The sequence below is a fragment of the Notolepis coatsorum genome (genome assembly GCF_963971535.1).
Source record: "Notolepis coatsorum genome assembly, chromosome: 11".
Classification (NCBI taxonomy): Eukaryota; Metazoa; Chordata; class Actinopteri; order Aulopiformes; family Paralepididae; genus Notolepis; species Notolepis coatsorum.
The window spans coordinates 25,409,199-25,433,839 of NC_140175.1; the positions used below are offsets into that span (position 1 = coordinate 25,409,199).

Below are 24,641 nucleotides of genomic sequence, written 5' to 3' on the forward strand. Positions count from 1 at the left end.
TAGATAAACAGATAGATATAGTAGATTTATAGATATGGATATTCTGATATTAGCAAAAAAAAACTGTTAGACCCTGACAGGTGATAGGAGATAAACCTGTGCTGGTGTCCATGTACATTACTGTAATCCACATATCCTTTAAGGCTACTTGTAGAATTATGTAAATTGGGCTACCTGTACAACTGTACAAGCAAAACTGTACATTGGAATATCGACGAAACCATACTTGGTTGGTTCTAAGAAGAGGGTCACAAACAATACTGTATTTGCAAATCTGATATGTCATAAATGTATAGATGTAGCAGTACTGTCTATCTGTATGTCGTGTATGTCATATGTTATGATGAATTGAAAATGGGGGACCCTGATGTAAACAAGACGAAAGTCTTTCTCTGGTCTGCACCCCCTTAACAATTGTATGTATTGAGCTGTACTGTACTGTACCCATTCTGCAATCTGTTAATAAAGTTTTCAATCAATCAATCAATCAATCAATCAATAAATCAATCAATCAATCAATCAATCAATCAATCAATCAATCAATCGTGTATTCTTGGGTTAGGTCATTTACAGTTTACAGGTAGGCGGAGAGAGAGAGAGAGAGAGAGAGAGAGAGAGAGAGAGAGAGAGAGAGAGAGAGAGAGAGAGAGAGAGAGAGAGAGAGAGAGAGAGAGAGGGTGTGTGTGTGTGTGTGTGTCATAGATATATATAGAACACATCTATGGTGTGTGTCACGGAAGTGTTGAGGTCGGATGCTGAGCGCGCATGCACCAGTCCAGGAGATATCGCGTGCACCAATAATAGATAGATAATAATAGAAAGATAATAACAGATAGATAATAATAAATAGCGCGCCAGTCGCGCCAGGATGCCAGGGGAGTTTCGGCTACAAGTCCCACATGTCTAATCTACCTGTTGTTGTTGACCTTCATCCAGCGGCGATCATGTTTTACGGTAAGAAGTTAAGAACCATGTGGATGTGGGCTACTTTTCTATTTCTCAAATAGATACCCTTTGAACTTTAGGCTACTCCACCGCGAGGATCCATTGATTGATTGATTGATTGAAAACTTTATTAACAGATTGTAGAATGTGTACAATACAGTACGGCTCAATACAAACAATTGTTTGATTGATTGAAAACTTTATTATCAGATTGCAGAATGTACAGTACAGCTCAATACACACAATTGTTAAGGGGATGCAGACCAGAGAAAGACTTTTGTCTTGTTTACATCAGGGTCCCCCATTTTCAATTCATCAATCATATGACATAGATAGACAGTACTGCAGATACATTTATGAGTTATGACATACCAGATTTGCAAATACAGTACTGTTTGTGATACAAAAAGAGTCTAAAAAAGAGAGTATACATTTGACGTAGAAACTGTACATTGGAGGTGGTTGGGTGGGTGGGGTGGGGGGGGGGGCGGTGGGGGGGGGGGCGGTTGGGTGAAACTGAACAACTGTACAAGCAAAACTGTACATTGGAATATCGACGAAACCATTGGGGTAGGTAATTTACTGTACATTGGAGGGGGTTGGGTTTGGACATTTACAGTGGCCAGTTTCGAATTGCAGTCTCCCGTAGGTGTTCTTTGAGCGTGGTTTTGAAAGTAGTGATTCACATTCCTTTACAGCTTTGGGTAGGGCGTTCCACATTGATGTGGCATAATTGCGAAACGTGTTTAGTCCCTTGTTTGAGCCGAATCTGGGTTTAACATGATTTGTGGAGCTCCCTCTGGTGTTGTGGTCGTGGTATTCACTGACCTTTGGGAAGTATTTTGACATGTACATGGGTATGTTAAGGGGATGCAGACCAGAGAAAGACTTTCGTCTTGTTTACATCAGGGTCCATCTTAGCCCCTTTCGTGACTGTGGTTTGCAAGCCTGGGGCTTTTGTGACCGCAGTCACTTGCTCATGGGGCGCCACCACTTTAGAAAATACCAACCAAGCGTGAACGCGGGCGTGGGGGTGTATCAAAAATATATCAGATATGAATTTCAAAGATACCCAGCGTACAATATGGGTTTAACACACCACAGTCACGAAAGGGGCTAGGTCCATCTCTACATTTCAAGTTTCAAGTTTCAAGTTTTGTTTTAATTGTCACATATAATGTACATTACAGTGAAATGGTTGGTTCTGTATGAGCCCCCTGAGATTGTGCTTCATATACAGTAAAAAAGTGAAAAGAATAAAGTACAAACACTATACAAAATATACAATATATAAGTACAACCTAAAGTGCAAAATAAAGTACAAAATGCAAACAACGAAGTACAAAATGCTAACTTTTTTTTGTAATAGATAGATAGATACAAAATATATGGTGTAGTGTTAAAAAGTGTTTAACATTATTTGATGATGGTGCCACCTGCTGACACACCGTCTCCCAAGAAAAGCCTTTGAGTTACACGTTAACGTTTCTGCTTTAAAGCTCCTTTTGAAAGTGGACTTTTATAAGGAGGCAGGCTAGTATAATTTTGATATAGTTTGTCAACTGATACGTAGGTATTGTGTGCCAGGAAGATGCCTTATCATACAAGGAAATCAACTCGACTTCCCTGTAACACATATGGTTCGCCGACCTAAAATACAATGGTTTGGGGAACAGACATGGCCTATTGTGTTCCACGTCGTGTATTGAGTTGACTGCACTGTAATTCAACTCGTGATATGTTAACCATAATATGACAAAACAAGACTGAACCTCAATAGCCTATGTTATATTACATATTATGGATTTACTCAAAATTAAAACAACACGTGAATTCTACATTGCTGAAATAATAACATAGGCTATTGAGGTTCAGTCTTGTTTTCAGGAGATGTCCTGGTGAGCAGGCAGTTATCTGGGCATAGTTTAGAGTAGACTGTATACGATGGATTGTTTAAAAACAGGTACAAATTCACTGGAGCACACAGACAGTTTAGGCCTTTGTTTCTGGAGCATCATACAGATTGGTGTTTCGATGGTACTGCGTCTTCATTAGAGTCAAGACAGGGTTGCATCGGAACGCTTGTAATCTCTATTACCCGCCAGAAATAAAGGCCTCTAACTGTCTGTGTGCTCCAGTGAATCGTTACAAGTTTCACTCACTGTCCTGCTCCTGAGAGGCAACAGTCTACCTATTTCAAAGAAGTCGTTTCGGAATCTCCCTTACTAACACTTAACTTTCTTCACAGTGAAATACACTATACAAGAACAGAAGTCTGGTAAAATGCAGGTAGATGATCAATCAATTTATTTATACTCTGCACTATACAGTCAATAGCTTGAATGACACTCAATATGTTCCAATAGACTGAAATGATGGAAGGAAATGGGTTGATCTTATTTTTTTTACATATCCCATTATATTTGCCTGGGTTCTCTGGTTACCTATCCCATAAGCCATTGTGTCATTTGTTTGCTCTGGTGATCTGGGACTTCGTTTGCATAATTTCTCCTCTCCTCTGTCGCTCCCGCTTCCACACCAAGTGTCAACACAGAGCTCCCACCTCACTATTTATTGCAGTCCCTCATACGCCTTGTGTGTTTGCCCGGGTTTTCAACCGACCCGAATCAAATCCTTCACCTTATCTCACACTCAGAGTACCAACAACTTCAACACAAATACAAATTCCAAGGCACTCCCAATCATTGGACTTGAAAATGTCACATACAGTACAATACAGTAGGCCTCAAGTGGCTCAGGAGATAGAACGACGTCTGATAATCGGAAGGTTCCCGGTTCGATTCCGACTTCTCCTGGCAGCGTGTCGAAGTGTCCTTGAGCAAGACACTAAACACAAAATGTTTCAAGTTTTGTTTTATTTGTCACGTATAAAGTACATGTACATTACAGTGAAATGCTTGGTTCTGTATGAGCCCCCTGAGAATGTGCTTCATACAGTTAAACAGTAAAAACAATAAAGTCCAAACACTATACAAAGTATAAAATACAATATACAGTACATATACTAAAGTACAACTTAACACATTCGCGGCCATTCCATTTCCCCATCTAGCTATAGCTGGGCCAGCTTTCCATTACATAGTTTCACTGTGTGTCACCTTGTTTGTAGAGCTAAATCTATATTTTATATTATAGCTATGGATACAATACCATGGTCATTTGACAGTAACTATCTTCCGATCAAGATGCAAAAACGAATTAATTTCTTCATGAATACGTTTATGCGTGGTGAATATAAGTATAATTTCGGAATGATACGGGCTAATTCCTGGGAGGCCGGCTACAGGGCGCAATGTGAATTCTACTAAAACCATTGGCGTTTCGTCCCTGGACACGCTACTATTTTCAAATCAAATCTATATCATAGGTATTATGTTTCATCATGAATGCATGAAAGGGGGGGGGGGGGTCGTTTCTGATTATTTGATTGCCAGTAACGTCATTCGTTATTACCACAACACACGCCGATCAGGGGGATAGGTATGATAACCTTGCACGATCAAGCTGAAATTTACATCAGATTGTCCTTACCTGTGGTCGGTGGTATTCCAAAAAGAATATTCCAATTATTTGATCGCCATCTAGTCCATCCTATGTCCATCTGGTCCACAACATAACCCACCACAACATATGGATCGGGGGTCCCGAAAACGATTCAATGCGATCGGGCGAAGCCCTAGGTTTCCATTACTAGAAAAGTCCGTCCGGAGCGGTTTAAACGTAGCACCCGGTCTGGAACAGGGTTTACTGCACTCTCGATACTGCCTACTAGCAGGATCTGGCCGGTACTGCACCTTCTGAGTTCCCCTGCCTCTTGTCCAGGTGTGATGCTGACATGTGCATCACATGGGCTATTGTGTCCTCCGTGGACCTGTTAGGGCGGTATGCAAATTGCAGGTGGTCCAGGGTGTTGGGAAGGGAGGAACAGGTGTAGCCCTTCACTAGCTTCTCAAAGCACTTCATGGCTATGGAAGTGAGAGCTCTAGGGCGATAGTCGTTGCGGGTGTGGGTTTTTTGTGTACAGGACAATAGTGGACTTTTTCAAACAGGTGGGGATGACCGACTGTTCTAGGGACAGGTTGAACAGTCAGTGAATACCGGGGGCCAGTTGGTCGGCACAGACTTTTAGGACACGTCCAGGGATGCCGTCCGGTCCTGCTGCTTTCCTTGTTACCTAAAGTGTAGAATAATCATACAAGGGGAGATAGCAAAATATGAACAGCTGTTTGCCAATGCCAAGTATACCAAAATTACTTTGATTTGGAAAAAGGATTATTATTATTATTATTATTATTATTATTATTATTATTATTATTATTATTATTATTATTATTATTATTATTATTATTATTATTATTATTATTATTACTAGTATTATTACTAGTATTATTATTATTGTTATTGGGATTTGGGATTTCACTATATTTAAAAAAAAAAAAAAAAAAAAAAAAAATAATAATAATAATAATAATAATAATAATAATAATAATAATAATAATAATAATAATAATAATAATAATAATAATAATAATAATAAATGGTATTTTTATAGCACATTTCATACAAGAATTCACAGCAGTAAAATAGACATTCTCCTACGCAGAGAGTTGGATGACGTTCCACTTGAATGAATTAATTCATTTTAATTTGTAATAGTAATTTTCTTTAACACTGATTTTCTGTATAATCTCAGGGTACATCTGAACTGCGTGCCTCAGGGTCAAGGTACATCTGAACTGTGTGCCTCAGGGTACATCCGAACTGTGTGCCTCAGGGTACATCTGAACTGCGTGCCTCAGGGGACATCTGAACTGCGTGGCAGGGGCGTAACTATGGGGGGAGACACATGGGACATGTCTCCTGCATGTTTTCAGAATGCAGTTATTGTCCCCTGCACGATAATAAACGGTGACGCGACGTGATAGGACCACACGGAAAACGGCTGCCTGTCCATCTCTGAGCCATTGTCATGCAAAGTCAAGTAGCCAGAGCACCCGGCTAAGTACTACTAACCACAGCTGTCTTTGCATAACAACAGCCCAGTCTTCAGATGTGCTCAAATAGGCTACATAGCCTATTGCAGATGATGTCACTTCCTGCCTACCTTGTATATAGTTCCCACCTTTGCAAGCTATCGTTGCTAGCCACTAACACTGACGAAGGAGCTTTTGCTTCGAAACATGTTTGTTCAAGGCTGCGAGAGTGAATCTGAGAGTGCTGGTCCGGCTTCCTCCTGCTTTTTTCTATTTAATCTTCGGGATTTCAGCACCCAGTGTCAGATACTGAGAGCGCGGTCTATCTTGACGCCCAAAACTGTATACAAATCAATTTGTAAGAGAACAAAACAGCATTAACTCATTGACCGCCACGCATTAGCCTCATCCTGTAGTAGCTACCGCCAGAGCTGTAAACGGTGGGAGTCGCTCACCTTGTTTGCAGGGCTATAACTATTTAAATATTATAGCTATATATGCAATACTATGGCCCATTTGACATCGAGTATCTATTGTTCAAGATGTGAAAAGGGAATCTTTTTTCCATCCATACATTCTCGTTTTATACCGTGGTGAATATAAGTATAGTTTTAGAGTGGTCTAGGGTAATTCCTGGGAGGCTAGTAATATTATAGCATATTATACTTAATCCATTGGCATTTTGTCCCTATACACGCTACAATTAAAAATTAAAATGCATATGATCGGTATATTATGTTCCATCATGCATGCATGAAAGGGGGGGGGGTCGTTTCTGATTAATTGATTGTCAATAACGGCATTCGTTAGTACAACAGCATACGCTGATCAGGGCGATGGCTATGAAAACAATCGACAACCAAGCTGAAATTGACATTAAATTGCTCTTACCTGTGGCCGATGAGACTCCAATATATATTCCAATTATTTGATTGCCATCTGCTAGATCATATGTCCATTTGGCCCACGCCATAACCCCCAACAGCATAATGAATCTGGCGTCCCGAAGGCGATTCAATGGGATTGGGTGAATATCTTGATCCACGTTACAAGAAAACTCCGCCCGGATGACTTTCAATGACGCACAGCCACATACACAGAGTCAGAAAGGAAGTGCGACATTGGCCGCATACCACCAGGCGGCGGTATCGGACCGTTGCGATCTCAGACACATTGCCACACAGTACCACAGCCTGTGTAAGCATTTTAATTTTAATCGCATAACCATCTTAGGCCTGATATTTTATATTCTATAATCATATTTCAAATTGCATGTGTCCGGATGGCAGAATTCAGTACTGTATCTACAAAACCTTCTGTTTAATCATCTTCCCTTTATTCATTTGCTTAGATTTTTCAGGTCTGGTCAATTTTAGCATGGTGTTATTCACAGTCAAAAATATTTTTAAAAACTTAATTGAATTGATATTCTCATTTGGTTCATTACAATTTACTCAAGCCTAGTAACAGACACAGTATTTCTGACACTGGGAATACATTCCCTGAGATCCATAGATGTCCCTAGAATCAGATACCAAGAACATGCAAATGGACCATTTAAAAAAAATAAAGTTTGTAAATGTTTATTCTACGTTCTTATGGAATGAATGAGAGATAAAAAAATATATATATATACCGTAATTCCTCTAATAGTAACCCCGGCTTGTATTTGTTTCAACTGTAGCGGATACCAGGCTTGTATTAGGAGGAGGCATGTATAAGAGAGAGGCCTATATTTCTAATTTTCAAACGGATCATAATGAATAAATCAACATTTTGTGTCAGTTTGAACCCAGTAAAATGTACTGGGTTCATTTATTGAAACCAAGTACTGTATGAAATACGGTAGTAAACAGTGCAATTACAGGTGGTCAAAAAAAGTAAAATAAAGTAAAATAGTGCAATCACAATACTGGTATAATAATAATAATAACTTCATTTTATACAATTCTGAGGTAGGCTTACTCTCTTGGTAAACATTAACACCATACCATTATATGGTATTTACTGCACAGCCAGGCCAGCATATAACAACAATAACTAAATATACCCGGCTTGTATTAGGAGGCCGGCTTATAATTGCTTAGCTCAACAGCGCACCCGGTCATTAATAGAGACCCGGTTTTTAATTGAATACCGGTTACTATTAGAGGAATTACGGTATATATAAATTATTATAAAAAAATAAGATATATATATATATTTTAATAAATGTTGAGTTAATTTTCATAACGTGATAATTTGCTGTGTAATTAATTAATCTAATTAACGCGATAAACTGACAGCCCTAGTCCTTGAGCAAGACACTTAACCCCTAATTGCTCCCGATGAGCAGGTTGGCACCTTGCCTCCGCCGTCGGTATGTTGAATGTGTGAGTGAATGGGTAAAAAAACGTGAGGAAGAAATTGTAAAAGTAAAGCGCTTTGGATAAAAGGTGCTATATAAAATGCACCATTTACCATTTACTGGCACCAGGCACACAATACACTTGCGTGCCACTGTCTGTGGCGGTACAGGCGTAGAGACAGCTCTGCGTAAGAGTGTGACCCTACACCACTGTATTTTGTTGACCGTATCGCGGTCTTTGTTTTCACGTTTTGTACTTAATCAGCTAACTCAGGCCAAGAACTAATTGCGTCATTGTTTGGGCTGGGGACCCTGTCCCTCTGTAATCTCTTTAGTGAATTAGAATAGCAAGTAGCCGTGCTCATGGCTGGTTAAACCCACAGTAGCGCATTTCTGAACACATTGTGCTGCGTTCAGACCGTTATGTCATCTCACCGCACACTTTTAACTTTTTACTGATGCACTGCTCTGTTGTATGTTAAATACCCTGTTGTATTGTCCACTCTATTTTATTATTTTTAGCCTATTTTTAAACTGAATCAAACCGCACTTTTGTTCACTCTGTCTATTCTATTTTTATTATTTGTATTACTGAATGAAACTGTAAACAGAGAGGCCTATTGGGATGCTAGATCCTAATGTGAAACACTGTGATTTACCTTACCTTGCTACCTCTCTATTCTCTCTGTATTTTTCACTGTTGTGAAGCACTTTGAACTGCAACTTCTGTATGAAAAGTGCTATACAAATAAAGTTATTATTATTATTATTATTATTATTATTATTATTATTATTATTATTATTATTATTATTATTATTTATTATTATTATTATTATTATTATTATTATTATTATTATTATTATTATTATTATTATTATTATTATTATTATTATTATTATTATTATTATTATTATTATTATTATTATTATTATTAATATTATTATTATTATTATTATTATTATTATTATTATTATTATTATTATTATTATTATTATTCAAGAACAGGTCAGGTTCAAGCTGAGGTCAACTCTTTATTTGAAGAAAGTTGCCTCTTTTACTACTTTCGTCTTCTCCAGAGAGAGACAAGAAGATAGGTACCAGTTTCCTCTCTGTGCGTTCAGTAGAAAGCTATCTGGCTGCACGTTAGCCTAGCTTAGCACAATGAATGGAAGTGGACAGTTTGATTGATTGAATTGATTGATTGAAAACTTTATTAACAGATTGCAGAATGGGTACAATACAGTACAGCTCAATACACACAATTGTTAAGGGGATGCAGACCAGAGAAAGACTTTCGTCTTGTTTACATCAGGGTCCCCCATTTTCAATTCATCAGGACATATATGACATACATGACATACAGATAGACAGTACTGCTACATCTATACATTTATGACATACCAGATTTGCAAATACAGTACTGTTTGTGATACAAAAATTGTCCAGAAAAGAGAGTATATACATTTGACGTAAAAACTGTACATTGGTGGGTAGCCTAGGCATTGTCCAACTAACACCTCTCCCAAAGGCTACCCATCACTGTCCGCTTCCATTCATTGTGCTAAGCTAGGCTAACGTGCAGCCAGATAGCTTTCTACTGAACACACAGAGAGGAAACTGGTATCTATCTTCTTGTCTCTCTCTGGAGAAGACGGTAAGCTAATTTCCCAAAATGTTGGCGTGTTCCTTTAACTTCCAACAGTGGCGACTTTCATAAATAGTGAGGGTCTGTAAAATAATGTTACTGGCCTCACGGACGGTCCATATCGACCACTATGGCAACCGCATCAGCGTCGTTTCTGAGAGTTCTGTTATTCGTGGTGGTGTCAGGCTTAGATGGGCAAGATATAATACCGAATATACTGGTGTATACCTTCCTATATGTATACACCTGCATATAACACATATAACTCTGTGTGATAGCATGTACAATAATGCTTTATATACCGTATATACTACCGTATAAATATCTTTCCACATCTGTCTGTATACATACTGTACCTGTATATAATTATTTTTACATATCTGTAGATACTATATCTATATCTGTACATATCACTTACCTATTCTTACTAGTTACGCTGCCAGCCAGTATGACTACTACCATAGTGTTATACCTGTATCACTGTACCCACACTCACCCTGCCAGATGCGGAAAAGCTTGTGCACGCCTTTGTCTCCTTAAGGCTTGACTACTGCAACGCACTGCTCATCGGGATCCCTAGCAAGAGCATCCAGAAGCTCCAGTACATCCAAAACTGTGCTGCTAGGATCCTGATGAGAGTGTGGAAATATGAACACATCACGCCCATACTCCATTCCCTACACTGGCTCCCTGTCTCCTCCAGAATTGAATACAAGGTCTCCCTCCTCACCCATCAGTGCATCCACAGCAACGCCCCCTCCTATCTAAAGGAACTCATCGCTCCCCCGACCTCCACCCGCTCCCTCCACTCCGGACACTCAAACATACTCCAACATATACACAGGACACACCTCCGCACCATGGGCGACCGGGCCTTCTGCTCAGCTGCTCCTCGGCTGTGGACTGCCCTCCCCGACCATCTGAGAGCAGCACAGTCCGTTGAGGTTTCTAAAAGGGGTCTAAAAACATTTATTTTTAACAAGGCATTTGCCTGAATTATTATTTTACTTTTATTTTTACTTTTATTTATTTATTTTTTAGATTTTAGGCTGTATGTTTCTTCCATTTTCATTGGTTGTTTTATTCGTTTTAATTGTTTTTATTCATTTTACTTTTTACCTTTGTAGCACTTTGCGATTTTCACAAATATAAAGTGTGGTACAAATTGAATCTATTATTATTATTATTATTATTATTATTATTATTATTATTATTATTATTATTATTATTATTATTATTATTATTATTATTATTATTATTATTATTATTATTATTTTTTTTTTTTTTTTTTTTTTTTTTTTAAATTTTTTTATTATTGCAAAACAAAACTTATTAAAAGTCAGTACTCAACACACAATGTATAATGAAACTTTCAGTAAAGGTGGTTAAAATATATGCAAGTACAGAAACAGGATAAAACAAAAATAGTCAATAATAACATTTTAACCGTATACCGTGTATATCCAGCGAAGTTACAATTATATAAATGTTAGTATATAATATACCCCGAATACCTATTTTCTAAAACCCTACACACATATGCTCCAGCTCAAATCCCCCCCTCCCGGACCCCCTCTTGGATAGTACCTCCATTATCCCTCACTCCTAACCAGACATCACCATTATAGGCTAGCTTTTATTCTCTCCACCACTTCTAACCACATTAACATTTTGGATTCATTGAGCCCTAGAATTCTTGCTGTTGATATTTCTTGATATATCACATCAAGATATGTAAGAAACCACACTTTCCGGCACATTTTTTCCGGTTGAAACCAACGTGATGCAATCAGTTTTTTAGCTACTGTGATACCCGATAAAACCAATCTTTTTAGTTGTGGGTTCACTGCAAACTCAAAAACATCATTCAATAGCAATACCGCGGGGTGTACAGGTATATTCCAAAATACGAGTATTGATAATTGTTGGGACACATCTTCCCAGAATGCCTTAACTGGTGGGCAGTCCCAATACATGTGCATAAATGTTCCTTCGTCCCCATTTGTACATTGGGAGCATTTGGAGTCTTGTATAAGCCCCATTTTGCACAGCCTTATAGGAGTCAAGTATGTCCTGTGAATATAGTTCAGATTGATTTGTTGATGATCCGGGTTCCTTGATGTAAGTCGGACATTTGCCCAGGCTCCTTGCCAATCAAAGTCATTTTCCAGGTCTGGTATATCCCTCCTCCAGACATAGAACTTCTACTCATGTACAATAGAGAGCATCTTGACCGGCAACATCACCTCCTGGTTTGGGAATAGCACTGCAAAAGACCAAAGCAGACTACAAAGAGTGACACGTTCAGCCGAACGCACAATTGGAGGGGGGCTCCCCACTCTCCAGAACATTTACAACAAGCGTTGCAAGGGGAAGGCTAAGAGAATTATTAAGGACTCGAGCCACCCGAACAACTGCCTCTTTGAACTGCTGCCGTCAGGCAAGCGACACAGGAGTCTCAAGGCGAGCACAGAAAGACTCAGAAGTAGCTTCTATCCCCAGGCCATCAGGCTGCTAAACGAACAATGAATGAACACTACACAACAACAACCACCAAACACACATAGCACACACATCCACACGCACACACTCACTTTAAACAAACACACTGTAGCACCCACTACACACACTTTATAGCACACACCCACTTTAAACAAACACACTGTAGCACCCACTCCCCACACTTTATATTTATGGATGAAGGATTGCACTACAACTCGTACACCTTACTGTAAATTGTACCTAAAATTGTACCTCATCCCATTTCTGCTTTGCACTAGATAGTACTGTACATTAGTACACTGCATAGTATTGTGTATTGTATATTATATGGTAACTCAGAACATTGTACATATGTCTATACCGAACAACTGTGACCTCATTCTTCTTCTAAATTCATGCTATATTATGTTATTATGTTATTTGATACTATCTTGTCTAGCACAGTCTCTGGAGCGTAACAGTAAGAAGCATTTTGTATGAAAGTATTCTGTACTTCTGTATGACAACTATTAAAGAACTTGAACTTGAACTTGAACTTGTCTAGTTGAAGGGTTTCGTACGAGGACGTTAGTAATTGTGAATAAAAACCTGATACAAAACCTCCCAATGTATCTCTGTCATAGAAAAATTTGTGGTATCTGTGGTGTTCAATTGGTATGTGTAATGGAACACCGTGAGATCTCATACAAAGTCGTAACTGTATGTAAAAAAGCCATGTGGACTCGGTGAGGTTAAACTTTATGCATATTTCGACATAACTACAGAGGCCCTTGTTATTAAAAATATCCCCTAATGAGTGTATGCCTCTTTCTTCCCATACAGGGAATCTTATAGGTCGTTTTCCCATTAAGAGAGCATTGTTATTGAATATGGGAGTGTGATTATGCCATACTTGATTGTTAGGAAATTTCCTTTGAGTTTCCCGCCATGTCCTGATTGCATGGGTTATTATTGGGCCAAATTCTCGCTCACAATGCTTGATTGAAAGTTTAGTGTATGCTATGTCTTTCAATCTCTGTGGGGCTACTATGTTTTCTTCTAATTTTCTCCAAGATACCAAAGCCTCGGGGTCAAACCATATCTTCTTCAATGGTCTTAATGTGAAGGCATTAAAATATTGTAAAAAATCTGGGACTGCCATGCCACCGTCTGCTTTACTTCTCTGTGCGGTGGATCTTTTTATGCGAGGTGGTTTGTTATTCCAAATAAATTTGTATGTGGAGGTTTGTTATTATTATTATTATTATTATTATTATTATTATTATTATTATTATTATTATTATTATTATTATTATTATTATTATTATTATTATTATTATTACTATACATATTAATACTACAACTCTGTACATACATACACTATACGCAGTAGTACTAATTAATATATCTTATACCCAGTTTAATCACCTGTACATTGTATATTACTATTGCACTTTACTGTTACACTCTGGTTGGATGCCAAACCTCCTTTCGTTGTACTGTACTTGTGCTGTATAATGACAATACATTTGAATCTAATCTAATCTAATCTAATATACAATGGTGGAAAATACCAAAATATAAATGCACCATTTATCATTGACCATTTAACATAGAATATAACCGATAGGGCATACTATCGGTTCTGCACCCTTGTTTACACAGTTTACAAATATTTATCATATTTTTATATTCAGAGTTAATCATATTGTTTACACTGTTTATTTGTTCTCATATCTTTATATTCAGATACAATTGTATTGCCTATATTTATGTCTTTCTACTATTACCCTGCCCATACCTGTACCTCCCCTCCCCCATGCTGCTATGGCACCCGAATTTCCCCAAGGGGATCAATAAAGGAATATCTTATCTTATCTTTACATTTACTTTTAGTCATTTATTTGACACTTTCATCCAAAGCAACTTACAAGTTCTGTACAACAAGTCAGCAGGAAGGGTAGAACTCTGGCAGCTAAGGGTAAGTGTCAGATTGTTCGTCAAACAGTGTTGAATTTGAGTGCTAGGCCGGGCGCTGAGAGTTAATCCCCAAATTAGCAGAACAATGGCAAATGACATGAGCTGAGACCAGTTAGACTGAGGACACCCCAGTTTCAGCAGAACAAACTCGCTATAAAAACACTTCTAGATTTACTCGTTCAGCAGACAGTAGGATGTTAACTTCTAGATGCTAGATGCTACAACTCAAACGATCCCGGGACATATCGCTGCTGTCAGATCAAATCTTGTATCTCACAAAGGTAATTATTTTCAGGAATTAAGAAGAACTTGCTTAATTGCAGAACACCCATTCCTTTTTTTCTTTTTAAATTGTACAATAGATTATGGATTGGTTTCACGGGTCATGGGGTCATGAAACATACTCAGAACACGGAGGGCCATTAAAAACATAAAATGCACATAAAGAATAAAGAAACACTCAAATTGAAGTTACAAGGGTTTTGGTCCAGCAGCGCCGGCGGTGATATGATTGATATGATGTGCTTTGAACCAGCTAATACAGTCGTGTTACTACAACATTTCTATCATGTTACACACATACCTACCTATATGACCAAAAAGTCCCAGCACTTTTAACATGTTGTATCATGTGCAACACAGTAAATAACATTTACAACTTTACAGTGGTGGAATGTATGTTTACTCAAATACTGTACTTAAGTACACTTTCCAGCTACTTGTACTTTTACTCCACTACATTTCAAAGGAAATATTGTACTTTTTACTCCACTACATTTATGTGAACCCATCAGTTACTAGTTACTTTGTTATTTTGCATAGAAAACATGGCAATAATGTATTTGAAACCTGTCAACTTCAAGAGGACGTAATCAGAGCAGCATAACTGGACCACATACCACTTTAACCTTTAGAGGTATAATGCATACTTTTACTTTAGATAGGCTACTTAAGTACATTCAATAGCAAATACTTCTCTACTTTTACTTAAGTAGAATTTGAATAACAATGAACCCAAGCTGTTGACTAGTTTCATTTGAGTGTCTCTGGTGTCATTACCATGTGAACACTGCAAAGCAACACATGCCAGTTTCTCCTCCACAAAACTGTCTCGTCATCAGGGTGGAGGTATAAGCTTTGAGAATGTTCCTGCGGGTGGGTGGGTGGCGTGGGGGGGGGGTATTGTTTTCCCAATCCCTCCTAATTGGGTACAAGGGTTGTAGCGAGAGGTCCAATAGGAAGGGTGAGTGGAGTTATAGACTCACGCTGCCCCTGAAGCTCTCACAACACAACACCACCTTGGCCAGAAAGGTACAGTATGTAGAGCGAGGACCTCTCACCGCACCACAGACTACAGTACGAGACAGAGATGGACAAAGTTTTGACATATCCTCACTCCATTGGTAATGTGGAACAGATGGATAAATTGCCACTTCCTGTGTGTTTCTGAAAATGGAATTTTCACCCATACAGACTGGAAATGAGATGTTGACGTAGCCCAAGTTATCGGTTGCATTTTTGTTGTTATACTTTGACTTATCATTATACTCTGCCGTGGTCTCAATTGCTACTCTCGTGAATTGCAAATGCTCTAACTCTTTATTTCTGCTTTCTCTATAGGAACTGTGTAACTCGGATATGAAGTATTTGTGAAGTCTATTCAAGGTAAATTGTAACCCGTCCCGCACCAGTGATTTTGAGGAAAGGGAACTGTCGTTCTCATATTCTAGGAACAACACATGAGCTACTTCCCCCCTAATAGAGTTCTTTCTACCCAAAAGATGGCGACCAGAACCGACAAGAGCGCAGGAGCCGGTATTAAAAGTTTAAAAAGAGGGTCAATGAATCATAAGAAGGTAAGATTCATGAGTTCATATTATGGTGCACAAATTACAGGGTAATTACTGTGTAATAACATGGAAATAACCAGAGATTACCTGATTGTTTCTGGTAAGATCTAGTAATGACAAGTATTATTATAATAATGGATGAGTGCCTCAGAAAGCACTCCTCCATTAATTACATATGATTACTTGTTAAGTAATTAATTGAAGAAATTAATTACCCTGTAATTTGGGTACCATAATGTGACCTGGAAAAAAAATATACTAACCTTCGTACTGTCTACTATCATGCACTTTGCTAACCATGCCTATATTACTACCTACTATGCTAATTATGTCTATACTACTATGCACTCAAGACTGTAAATGACATGCTACCGATTCAGCTATAATTTCAGAGCAAAATCATTTGCATATTATGTGCTCCTATTGACAGACTAAGCTTTGAAAAGTGTTGCACTTTTTTTTCCAACTCAGCAAGGATTTACCTCCAGTAACTGAGATTAGTGTTTATGTAACAGCATTATGTGGAGGCAGAGGGGATAGAGTAGTGCTGTTATAACATGATTGGGTAGATCAGCGTCACTGTTTTCATGGTTTAAAGGCACGCTGTCTGGCTTAGGGGGAGATTTCACTGCAGTTCAGTTTGCTGGGAGGAAAAGCCTCTTGAGTCTGTTGGGGCCTCCATTCAATCTCACACCTTCCCGGATCAGTCAGACTTACATTTTCTAGACACAGCATTTCTTGGAAGGAACTCACTTGCAAGTGAGTGTGGTGGCAGATAATTGAGTGGAAATCATATTATGCTTTAATCAGATCCACAGAAAATACACTTCTATATACCTACTTATAGCTACACGTGCATATAACTCTGTATGATAGCATGTACGATATTGCTGTATATACAGTATATATATTTATTCTTACCATATATATATCTATCCACATCTGTCTGTACATACCTGCACTATCCTTTTTACATATCTGTAGATACTATATCTATATCTGTACATATCCCTTACCTACGCTTACTAGTTATGCTGCTGGCCAGTATGACTTACTACCATAGTGTCTTTATACCTGTATCACTGTACATATTAATACTACAACTCTGTACATACATCTGATTAGCACTATACTCAGTAGTATTGATTTATATATTTTATACCCTGTATGTTTAATCACCTGTGTACATTGTATATTACTATTGCACTTTACTGTACATTTGCACTCTGGTTGCATGCCAAACTTATTGTCATTGCACTGTACTTGTGCTGTATAATGACAATACATTTTAATCTAATCTAATCTAATCTAATCTAATCTACAAAGTGAAAGTAACAATCTGACCAGTCTGCTCTGGTTCAGATTCAGATTCAGATTTATTGTCATATCTACCATCACTGTTACAGCATAGAGGTGTGAGATTATTTCGTTCTTGTGTCGTCTGCCTAGCAGCATCATCAACAATAACGTCAGACAAAAAAAGAAAGCAATAAAAATAGCAGCATAAGCAAATAAGCAATGATAAAAAAAATAGCACTAATTTACAATACAATAATCACAACGTGGGTGTAGTGGGTGCAGAGTGGCAGTAGAGTCAATGATAAAACAACTCTAGACTATTATATTTAGTCATTTAGCTCTAGAGACTATAACATAACAATCACTGCATGGGTGTAGATTAGTGTGCAAATCAGCAGCAGAATAGGCGATAGAACAGCACTAGATTACAATACCACAGTCACGGGCAGGTAGCCGGACATTTATGAGTTACGCAGTGATGTAGTTATCATAAAAGTAGACGGACTGACTTTTTTTGCGTAAGGAAACCATCCATACCTGTACAGTGACATTTTATTATTTAACTTTTTTCAACAAAATTGTCTATGTTTATACTTATTTATAAAAGAGACAAAAAAAGATATAATATAATATAATTTATTCAATATGTTGAGGGCAAATAATATGCTACGGGAGTATAGTTAGCGCCGCTTAGTTTACCTTTTTGGGGCAGAGATGTTTGACTGTGGAACATGAGTGGAACGTCGTCCGACTTCTTTCTGCGTAGGAGTGTGTGACATCTCACTTCTTTGTTTCCTGCCTCCAGGCCACAGCGGCTGCCCTGAAAGGTGCCCTGAGAGGTGCCATCCAGCTGGGCATTGGCTTCTCTGTGGGCAACCAGACCTCCAAGCCAGACAGAGATGTTCTCATGCAGGACTTCTACATAGTGGAGAGTGTCTTCCTACCCAGGTACATAGCAGCTGATACGGGTTACCCACGCTGAGGCTTCTCAGTGGCTCTCAGCGGGTGGACCGCGTGGTTCGTTGAACATTGTGGTTCAAATATGGCCGACGACCTGTTTTCTGTCGTGTACTCAAGGGTATATGGAATATGTTTACCTCTAAGAGGTAGAGAAAGAGGTCAACATACCGGTACCTGTGTTTTGCCTGTATACGGTACATGTGGACGGGTGAAACTAGAATAGAATGGAATAGAATCTTTATTGTCATTGTTGGTACAACGGAATTGAGTTTGGAGCATCACCACTGGCATACAAACATACTGAATATAGCATGTGCAAAATAATAATATCAATAATAATATACTAATATAACATCAATGTCCCAAGTGCAATAGTGCTAGTGCAATAAATAGTAGATAGTACAGTGACAGTCCAGCTGAGTTAATGGATGGAGGGGGGGGGGGGGGGGGGCGTCGGCTTGCAATGGATGCAATAGTGTATAGTGCAGCAATGCAAGTCCGGTTCACAGTTATTGTTGTAATGTAGAAGTGGGAGTTATGTCACCGGGGGTTCGGGATGGGGGGTGCGAGGGGGGGCGGGTGGGGGCAAGTTGATGGTGATCGTTGAGCAGCCTGACAGCCCGTGGATAGAGGCTGTTGGTCAGTCTGCTAGTACCGGACTGGATGGATCTGTACCTTCGACCAGAGGGCAGCAGTTGAAAAAGATGGTGTGCTGGGTGGTATTGGTCCTGTAGGATGTTATTCACACGACGTAGGCAGCGGGAGGTGAAGACTGTGGAGATATCTGGGAGGCTAGCTCCAGTGATCCTCCTCGCAGCCTTGACCACTCTGTGGAGGGCCTCCTTCTCTGCCCTGGTGCAGCTGGAGAACCACACCAGTAGTCCATATATGTGAGCACACTCTCTACTGCGCAGTGGTAGAAGTTGGCCATCAGTCCCTGTGGGAGTTTAGCCCATTTAAGTTTCCGCAGATAGAAGAGGCGTTGCTGTGCTTTCCCCACAGCAGAGGTCATGTTGATCCCCCAGGACAGGTCATCAGACATAGTCACGCCCAGAAACTTACATTTTGAAACCCTCTCCACCTCCTCATTTCCAATGAGGAGTGGAGAGTGGCTGAGGTCACCAGTCCTGCGGAAATCGATGATCATTTCCTTGGTCTTCGTGGGGTTGAGAGCAAGGTTATGACCATCGCACCACTCCACTAGTCGCTCAACCTCCCTCCTGTATTGAGGTCCCATCGTTTCCTTTGATGAGGCCAAGTACTGTTGTGTCGTCTGCAAATTTGACTATGAGGTTAGATGGAGAGGAGGAACAACAGTCGTGGGTGAAAAGAGTGTAGAGAAGTGGGCTGAGTACACACCCCTGAGGGGCCCCGGTGCTAATGGGCAGGGTGGTGGCCTGGGTGTGTGCTTGCCAATCCTGACATGTTGTGTGCGATTTGTAAGAAAGTCCAAGATCCAATTGCATAATGTGGTGTTCAGTCCGAGTTTGTGTAGTTTACTGTGAAGCTTGTTGGGTAGAATAGTATTGAAAGCTGAACTAAAGTCAACAAAAAGGAGTCTTCCATATGTGTGCCTGTGCTCTAGATGTTCCAGCAGAGTGTGTAACACAATGGCAATAGCATCCTCTGTTGACCTGTTCTTCCGGTAGGCAAACTGGTTGTGGTCTAATGATGGCGGTATGGAGGCTTTTATGTGTTTCATGACCAGTCTCTCAAAGCATTTTGCGACGATGGGGGGTGATTGCCACAGGGCTGTAGTCGTTCAGGCCTGTGACTTTAGGTTTCTTGGGAACCGGGACTATTGTTGCTGCCTTGAGACATGCGGGGACCCAGGATGAGCCCAGAGACAGGTTGAAGATGGTGGTGAGAACTGGGGCTAGTTCAGCCGCACAGTCTGACCTCATGAGTGCTCAGGACTATGGTGGAGCCGTCAGAGGGGAGAGGGGGCAACACCGGGTCCTTCCTGTGGCTTTATCATATGACCCTTCCTTTTATAGTTTCCTTGACCGTAGTGTGCTTGTCTTTAACCGTCAGCGAGGGGAGCAGCCTGACTCCAGCGCACCACTACCCAGACTTCCGCCTCAAGACCTACGCGCCTCAGGCCTTCCGCTACTTCAGGGAGCTGTTCGGCATCAGGCCAGACGACTATCTGGTTAGTGTGGAGAGAGACAGTCAAAGAAAACACACACACACACACGCACACACACGCACGCACGCAGGCACGCACACACACACACACACACACACACACACACACACACACACATACACAAATGTGTAGGTTTGGTTTCAACATGGGGGGGGGGACACTTTAAGCGGAGGGTCCGGGGGTCTTCCCCCAGGAAATTATGAGTGTTAAACACGTCATTTCCTGAATTCTGGTGTACTTTTATGCACCAATTTGTGCCTTTTCGGCATACATTTATGGTGGAAATGTCTTTATATGTAAAGGAAAATACACAAATAGAATGCAGTAAGGCTCTCAGGCATTCTGTATTGCTTTCAAATATTGACTCTCCCGTATTGTTTCTGCACATACAAAACATATCACACGTTTATTTAATTTTTTTAATTTTTTTATCATATATCAACAACAAATCCTGACAGTCAAAATCACAAGAAATCACATCTTTAAAGATTAGGCTACTCTTACAGGTCTCATATTGTGAGATATTACCTCTTTTGGGGAGGGGGGGGGGGTTGTCTTTCATATTAGCTATATTATTATTATATATATTCTGTTTCCGTGCTATACGGTTAATCCAATCTTCAGCCTGGGTCTTTTCATTACTCCTGTCATATAAGCTATTATGGTCTGTATTACAGTACTCCATCTGTAACGAGCCACTCATCGAGCTGTCCAACCCCGGGGCCAGTAGCTCCTGGTTCTACCTTACCAGCGATGACGAGTTCATCATCAAGACTGTGCAGCACAAAGAGGCAGAGTTCCTGCAGAAACTACTTCCTGGTTATTACATGGTGAGCCTCACCCTCAGCACAAACACTGGTCTGCTTTTTTTTTACATCTTTATTTAAAACATGTAAATACAAACAAAATAAACCATAAAAAAATCACTAATCTCTAACAATGAAATAAAACATTTAAAAGAAATTAAATAGAGAGCATAACTCAATTTACATGTTCGAAAGTAGGAAGAAGTATACACTTATTTAATCCTACCCCTTTTCCACTACTCAAAATTAATGTAATTCCTTACTAATTTAAATCCTTACAAAACAAATATATATATACAAATATAATTATGCAAAACTTTAAAAAAATATATGTAAAACATGAATAAAATAAAATAAAAATGTAAACACCCGTTAATGTCCAATCCCTTCCTCATCCCTGTACCTCGTGAAAATAATTTCTTTATAACTCTGTTTGAATTGTGTTATATTTGGACATTGCTTAAGCACAACATTCAGGCTTCAGGTCACTACCAGCATGGGGGATTTACATCAACCACAGAGATATATGCCAAGTTATAGTTGAACATTCATACCTACCAGTGTGAGGGCTTAAAATAGTTCATTCAATCTCTATTTAATCTCGAAGGATCATTGAGAGTCATTTTCAATGACGTTGAAAAATACAACACGCAATAAATACAAACAAAATACTGCAGGCTGTGGTGAAGTGGTTTGCTATTAAAGATTTAAACTGACTAATAGATACGAATGAATTGAGTTTTTTTTTTAAACTTTATTTTTTAGCGTTTATCGCTTTTCTGGTCAAGCATGACCGACAGAAACAGGTTGAAATGGGATGTAGAGCAGGGGAAGACATTCTGAGAAATGACGGCGGGTCCGGGAATCGAACTCGTGTCCCCCAGATCCGTGACGAGCACGGTTTTCCCCGACGCAGAAATAGCGCCGAGATATGCGGTGAGCTACGGGAGCTCCCCTTGAATTGAGTTTTAAAGTACATTGCAAAACGTTCCATATTTCTGGGGCACAGAAGCTAAAAGCAGATTTTCCTAATTCAGTGCAAACTCTGGGAACCTTAAGCGTAAAAAAAGTACGATAAGGTCCAGAGCTCCAATCCAGCGATGAAGTGATGTAGGGTGGGAGAGCAACAATAAAGTTCAATGGCTATATTAGTCCAATGGCTTTTCAACATTTACCACAGGAAGGAAGGACCAATCTGTATGCGGCACTTGTGGTGCTATTGTTGCCTCACCACTAGCATTGTGAATTGTTTTAATTTTCATGTTGATTGACTGAGCACTTGATATACGGACTAATCGACAATATGTGATTGTATTTCTAACGTGTAAATGGTTTCATTGGAGAAATATAGACTTATATTTGAGGTATAATGGGATCTGGAGATTGCAAAGACATTATTTTGCCTTTAGGAAGTCCTTCCCTTCAAATATACAGTATTATGTACATGCGTGTATTGGTATAATAAAATAATCCTGAATGGTGCTTTTAGTTAGATTAATCATATCATAGTTTTATCTCAATTATTCCAGCACAAAGGAGTAGTATCAAATATAAGATTTTCCAAATTTGTCAAATGATACTCACAATACAGCATGAGTAATTCTGTTAAGTAACTGAGTGCTCACGGTGAGAATGTTCATTGTGAGAACTGAGCACATTTTTGTATCACTCTGCTCTATTTGAGCTCTGAGCAACTTCCTTTAATGACCCATCCGCATTTGACAGACGTAAGAGAGTCCATGTAGGATCCATTTCTGCCGTATACTGAGCCTAGTCAGAAAGTGCGCAGCAACGCTCTAAATGGCCCAGAGTGAGTGAAACTGAGCAACCTGTTAAGTGCGTTTTTCGCCGAGCCACTCAGTTACTTACCGCGCCCAGTATTACTTGATTCTTAACATACCATGTTCTATTGCTGATGCAAGCAATCATCCAATCCATCGATCTAATCTGTCAACTCAGATCTCTTTAACGTTTTGTTACTCTTGTTAATAACTAGATGTCTTATTTTTTTGCTCATCCTCTTTGTTCCAGAACCTGAACCAGAATCCTCGGACATTGCTGCCCAAGTTCTACGGCCTTTACTGCATCCAGTGTGGCAGCCAGAACATCCGCCTGGTGGTGATGAACAACGTTCTGCCACGTGCCATGAAGATGCACTACAAATATGACCTGAAGGGATCCACGTACAAACGCTGCGCCTCGCGCAAGGAGCGCGCCAAGAGCTCGCCCACGTTCAAAGACCTGGACTTCCAGGAGATGCACGAAGGCCTGCACTTTGACGCTGATACGTACAACGCCCTGATGAAGACCTTACAGAGGGATTGTCTCGTAGGTTCACCTCGTAGTTCGATAGTATAACGTTACCGCTACCGGCGTCACAGCTACATAGTGCTATAGCTGTAATTGATAACCGTTAAAGGAACACGCCAACATTTAGGGAAATTAGCGTACCGTCTTCTCCAGAGAGAGACGAGAAGATGGATACCAGTTTCCTCTCTGTGTGTTCAGTAGAAAGCTATCTGACTGCACGTTAGCCTAGCTTAGCACAATGAATGGAAGGGGACCGCTCCAGTTAGCCTAGGCGTTGTCCAACTAACACCTCTCCCGAAGGCTAACCGGCACTGTCCGCTTCCATTCATTGTGCTAAGCTAGGCTAAGGTGCAGCCAGATAGCTAATTTTCCCAAAATGTTGGCGTGTTCTTTATTAAGATACGTTACTTCTCAAGCATGTGCACTGTAATTTTTGTCCTTACTTTTTTTAATACATTTTTGTACTTTACAAAACAACAATTACATCTCTATATATTTTTTTTTAATAATTATAGTTATATTTATTGCTCTAGTCGTCATCCTTAGTATATAGGGGCCTTAATCCTTAATCCTAGCACTCACGTTGAGCTCCTTGTTTTCAATGAAGTGGTGGTAACATAATACAGCGGAGGCAGTGGTAACATGTAAATCACAAAATATTGACCTATTAAGTTATTTTAAATACAAGAGCTCCATTATCACACTGGGCTGAAATGTTTCACTGACTGGATTCGACTGGTGAAAACCCTCCTTCCCCTCGATAGTGTTATGTAAAGCAGGATCTCCATCAACCCGCCGTCCATCCCATCCCTCCCTGCCCTTAAAGAATGACCTCATTAGGGGCCTGGCTCTTGTTTGATTAGTGGGCAATAAC

The 24,641-nt window shown here is 39.6% G+C and overlaps 1 protein-coding gene across 2 annotated transcripts in view; it reads left to right on the forward strand.

Moving 5' to 3' along the window:
- The first annotated feature begins 855 nt into the window (after positions 1 to 855).
- pip5k1ba (phosphatidylinositol-4-phosphate 5-kinase, type I, beta a) overlaps positions 856 to 24,641 on the forward strand; it is a 35,275-nt gene continuing 11,489 nt past the window's right edge. The window contains exons 1-8 of one of the 2 annotated variants that reach the window (XM_084325442.1): positions 890 to 954; positions 3,194 to 3,234; positions 16,014 to 16,058; positions 16,175 to 16,249; positions 18,348 to 18,490; positions 20,537 to 20,654; positions 21,329 to 21,481; positions 23,489 to 23,785. In XM_084325442.1, coding sequence (XP_084181568.1) covers positions 16,175 to 16,249; positions 18,348 to 18,490; positions 20,537 to 20,654; positions 21,329 to 21,481; positions 23,489 to 23,785 — 786 coding nt within the window. In that variant the 5' untranslated portion in view covers positions 890 to 954; positions 3,194 to 3,234; positions 16,014 to 16,058. Of the gene's footprint in view, positions 955 to 3,193; positions 3,235 to 16,013; positions 16,059 to 16,174; positions 16,250 to 18,347; positions 18,491 to 20,536; positions 20,655 to 21,328; positions 21,482 to 23,488; positions 23,786 to 24,641 lie in introns of both variants that reach the window. The other variant, XM_084325443.1, reaches the window with a different exon arrangement.